This window comes from Hyperolius riggenbachi, chromosome 7 (assembly GCF_040937935.1).
Source record: "Hyperolius riggenbachi isolate aHypRig1 chromosome 7, aHypRig1.pri, whole genome shotgun sequence".
Taxonomy (NCBI): Eukaryota; Metazoa; Chordata; class Amphibia; order Anura; family Hyperoliidae; genus Hyperolius; species Hyperolius riggenbachi.
Window position 1 is genome coordinate 177,795,183 of NC_090652.1, and position 4,685 is coordinate 177,799,867.

The window sequence follows — 4,685 nt, forward strand, 5'->3', positions numbered from 1 at the left end:
CGGTCGTTTTGCTTGCGATGTCGGTCGTTTTGCGAGCGATTGCGATGTCGGTCGTTTTGCCAGCGATTGCGATGTCAGTCGTTTTGCGAGCGATTGCGATGTCGGTTGTTTTGCTTGCGATGTCGGTCGTTTTGCGAGCGATTGCGATGTTGGTCGTTTTGCTTGCGATTGCGATGTCAGTCGTTTTGCTTGCGATTGCGATGTCAGTTGTTTTGCTTGCGATTGCGATGTCGGTCATTTTGCTTGAGATATCGGTTGTTTTGCTTGCGATGTCGGTGGTTTTGCGAGCGATTGCAATGACGGTCGTTTGGGGGGGTGCCGCCGATCGCGGGTGTCACTCGCGGGGAGAGGGGGGGCTAGCCGCCGATCGCTGGTGTCACTCGCGCGGGGGGGGGGGGGTGGATGTGCCGCCGATCACGGGTGTCACTCACGGGGGGGTGGGGTGAGTGCCACCGATCGCGGGCGGGTGTCACTCGTGGGGGGGAGGGTTTTTTTTCCAGGATTTGGGGGGGTTGCCGCAGGCAGCCTGCAGCTGTCACTGAGGAGGGAAGGAGAGAGGGACCAGCCAATGAGGCTGCAGCAGGGCTGGATAGGGAAATGAAGGGGTGGTGCAGGGAGGACAGTAGAGAGGAAGCATGACCTTCCCATACTGCTTTGCAGGCTGACTGCGGCTTTTACAGTCTGATGCGTCCTCCTAAACAGCCTGGAGATAAGGAAGGCTGCTATTCAGCCCACGATAAAGTAAGAGAGTTTTTTAACTTCAGTATTGATATTTGGCTTCCTTCCACACTGTTTAACACAGGGGAACATAGATCAAAATTACTTGTTTTTGCCTGACAGTTACTCTATAAAACACTTTTTATATCTACCTTCTATAGGATGATACAGATGATATCAGGGAGGGCTGTAGGAGGTTAGTATGCTAATGACAGCGGTGGTGGGCGGAGGCGGCCGCAACGTTTATACACTAGTGTTGTCCGGATCATGAACGATTCGGATCTTTGATCCGAATCTATTTTGTGAGTCGAATCATCCGAATCATCAAAATGAGTGATTCGGATCGCAAAAGGGGCAGGGCCAGAAGCGACACGCCCCTTCTCAGCGGGCAACGGGGTCCTGGAAGCAGAGCAGAGATGGATCGCTCTGTTGGAGGGGAGCCAGGGACAGGTAGATGAGAGAGAGGGGACATGGGTGCCACTGCCAGATATGTGTAGAGCACACATACTGGCTATAACGTGCTGCTCATTACAGGCTGTCTGTTCCGTAGTTGTGCACAGTGAACACATTGGAAGCTTTTGGCTCAGCTCAGGACAGCTCAGTAACTTTGCAGGCACTGTGATTGCTGTGCAATATGATCCTCCTGCACTCGCTCTATACAGGGACGGATCTAGGGGGGGGGGGGGGGGGGGGGGGCAGACGGGTCTCTTGCCCCAGGCGCAGTTTGTTGAATTGTTAAAAAGGCGTCAAAATTTGGATGGGGAATGGCAGTTTAGGCGCCAAAACCTGACCTTTAAGCGCCAAAACTGGATGGGGAATGGCAATTTAGGCGCCAAAACCTGACCTTGCCCCAGGCGCAACTTGGTCTAGATCCGTCCCTGGCTCTATACAGCTGCACTTATCTTCTGGGAATGCTTTCTTTCACTGTGCAACGTTTGCTTTCAAAGTGTACAGATGAACATATAGGTGAGATATATGTAAAGCATATGATTGCGGCATGTGGGTATTGTGTGCAAACATTTCTGCTCTCTGCTCGTCCCTCCTCCCTTCTCTGTCCACTCCCTGCCCTCTGTCCATCTTCTCCCCTTCTCTGCGTGTCCACCCCCCTCCCCTTCTCCTGTCCACAGCAGGGAAAGACCTGTCCTGCTATTCATTTCACCCCCGAATGCTTCGGTAGTAAAATGATCGGAGATTCGGATCAAAGATCCGGATCTTTTCAATGATCCGATTCGAATCATCCGGATCATTGAAAAGATCCGAACTTCCCATCTCTATTAGACACAATTCAGCTGCATAAAAACAGGCATGTGCTTTTAATTGTCGCGTACTGAAGACGTGTAGCCCGATGCTCTAGTACGCGATGACGATTCCCCTTCAGCGTGCAGGGCTGCATTCGGGCTGCACTTTCTGACATTACAGCGTAAAATACTGCATCTGCGCATGTGCTAAACCTCCAGGGAAAATGCCACGTGATTCAGTGTAATTCTACACGATCTTGATACTGGGCATGCGCGGCAGCGTAATCCTTAGGGCAGCGTGATCAGACACAACACCGCTGCCCCGCATGCGCTGTAGGAGACCAACGTGGTTCCGGGTTTCTCAGTAAAACCACATGTTGCTTATACACGTTTGTGAAGAGAGAAGAAAAGTAATGATGGTGGCAGAACAGCAAGTCCGCGTAGTTCGGTGTGGCGGGAGTAGAATTAATTTTCGGAGGGCTGTTTTTTCTTCGAATGGCAAGTAAGTAAAGACTTTAATTTTAAGCTGATGGTCTGTTCAGTGGTATTTTATTTCTGTTTGCTCCGGATTGTGACGTGCTTAGTCCATGGACTATAACGCGGGCTATGTTATGTTTTGTTATTAAAATAGCCTTAAAGTAATTCCGCGTTACTGTAAAATATGTGCTTTACGATTTTACTATTACGAGTACTCTGGAGGATTAGTGGATGGTTATCATTTTAGTGACATGATCATAACAGTCAAAGTGTAGTAACGGCACATAAGTGGGAAGTATACTTTTCAACTTCTTTCTATAAATATGGGCACATATGATACGATGTATTATGCCGATTGCATTAATTGGAGAATACAGTATTCATCTTTTTTATCATTGGCAGCAGGTACAATTTATCAGATTTCAGCACACATCTGAATGTTGATTGCCACTGCTAAACCCTGCGAAACTCTGGCTGGCAGATCTTCTGATGTTCCCAAAAGGCAGATCATTCTCTGATTGACATCTGATCAGATAGGGATCTATCATTGCCACACACTGCACAAGCACGAAATCTATTATTTGGATGGCATAGTGGTTAGCGCTCTCGCCTTGCAGAGCTGGGTCCCATCAGTTTGTATGTTCTCCCTGTATCTTCACTGGTTTCCTCTGGGCATTCCTCCCACATCTCATCTCTGTTAGCCAATAAATGGTATCATGCTGATTCAAAATTCCTTGCTCCCACATCTCAAAATCATACAGATAAGTTAATTGGCTTCCACCTTAAATTGACCCTAGACTATGATACATGCAGTACACGATACATACATGGACATATGATTATGGTAGGGACTAGATTGTGAGCACCCTCTGAGCAGGGGCGTAGCAATAGGGGGTGCAGAGGTAGACCGCATTGGGCCCTTGGGCCAGAGGGGCCTGAAGGCGTTCTCCCTCAACTGTAGTATTAGCTATTTATTGGTTCTGTGCTGATTAAAAATCACTTCTACAGATGCTTTGAATAGTAATAATCATTAACAAACTGCTCCCCATCCCCTTCTTGCACTTCTGACACTGTAGTTGCCATTGGCAAGTTTTGGTGCGCCATATCAATTGTTATGTTTAGAGTGCTTGGGGGGCCCCATGCAAAACTTGCATCAGGGCCCAGAGCTCCTTAGCTCCGCCACTGCCTCTGAGGGACAGTTGGTGACAAGACCATATACTTTGTACAGCGCTGTGTAATATGTCAGAGCTATATAAATACTTAAATAAATTATAAATGCATAACTGCTGCACCCCCAGGTCTTCCCCCTTTTAATGCTGCCCCCCACTTCCTAGGCAAGTATTAGCACAGTTAAGTGCCCTGACATTCACTGCTCCAGCTGGCATGCGCTTTCTTCTCCTGGTACCCATAGTGAACCGGTGTGGGGTTGGTATGCCCTAGATTTTGGGTGAGCTCTAAACGTTATGACATAGCAATCATGTGTCATCATGTTAGGTCCACGTTCAACAAAACATTCAGTCTCTGAAACAGCTGATTAAAGCAGGGCTGTGGAGTCGGTACAAAAATCCACTGACTCCGCCTCCTCAGTTTAGGATTCCACCGACTGCGACTCCTTGACGCCGACTCCTCTAATTTGCATATTACAATCTTGTTGATTGAAAGTATGTAACATGAAAATCGTCTCTTAACTGCCAACGCTTAGGAATTTTAAAAGACAACTGAAGTGAGAAGGATATGGAGACTGCCATATTTATTCCCTTTAGTCATAGACTAAAACTAGTCCTTGATAAGAGCACTTGTAAAAGGTAAAGACCAGAACAAAGAACATCTATCAGGCCCTAGGCAATGTAACTGTGGTTACATGTAAGAGTGATGTGCAGGTACTCTACAGGGGAATAAGGAGATTCTTCCTCTATTACACATTCTTCATGCACAATCTGAACCAGGTTTATGGGTGATAGACAACACCTCTGTGTTCAATGTGCACAACATTCTCAGTGGATGCCATGCAGCTCTAGGGAGAGTGCATATGTAGATAGAGTATAGTACTACTGTGTAACAAAGTAAACCTGAGACAGATGAAGTTAAAGTTTTATACATACCTGGGGCTTCCTCTAGCCCCCTTCAGGTTAATCAGTCCCTTGCTGTCCTCCTCTGCCACCTGGATCTTCTGCTATGAGTCCAGGTACTTGAGCCAGTCTGGCGTAGTGCGCATGCACACACTCCGCTGCCGGAAGCGTACTACACCTGCAC

General features: G+C 47.7%; 1 protein-coding gene across 5 annotated transcripts in view; it reads left to right on the plus strand.

Annotated features, from left to right (window-relative positions):
- The first annotated feature begins 2,261 nt into the window (after nucleotides 1–2,261).
- WDR75 (WD repeat domain 75) overlaps nucleotides 2,262–4,685 on the plus strand; it is a 669,401-nt gene continuing 666,977 nt past the window's right edge. For 4 of the 5 annotated variants that reach the window (XR_011022770.1, XM_068244926.1, XM_068244927.1 and 1 more), the window contains exon 1: nucleotides 2,263–2,457. Coding sequence is in view for 4 of the 5 variants with exons in the window: in XM_068244926.1 (XP_068101027.1) it covers nucleotides 2,330–2,457 (128 nt within the window). In the remaining variant the exon portion in view is untranslated. Of the gene's footprint in view, nucleotides 2,458–4,685 lie in introns of all 5 variants that reach the window. The other variant, XM_068244930.1, reaches the window with a different exon arrangement.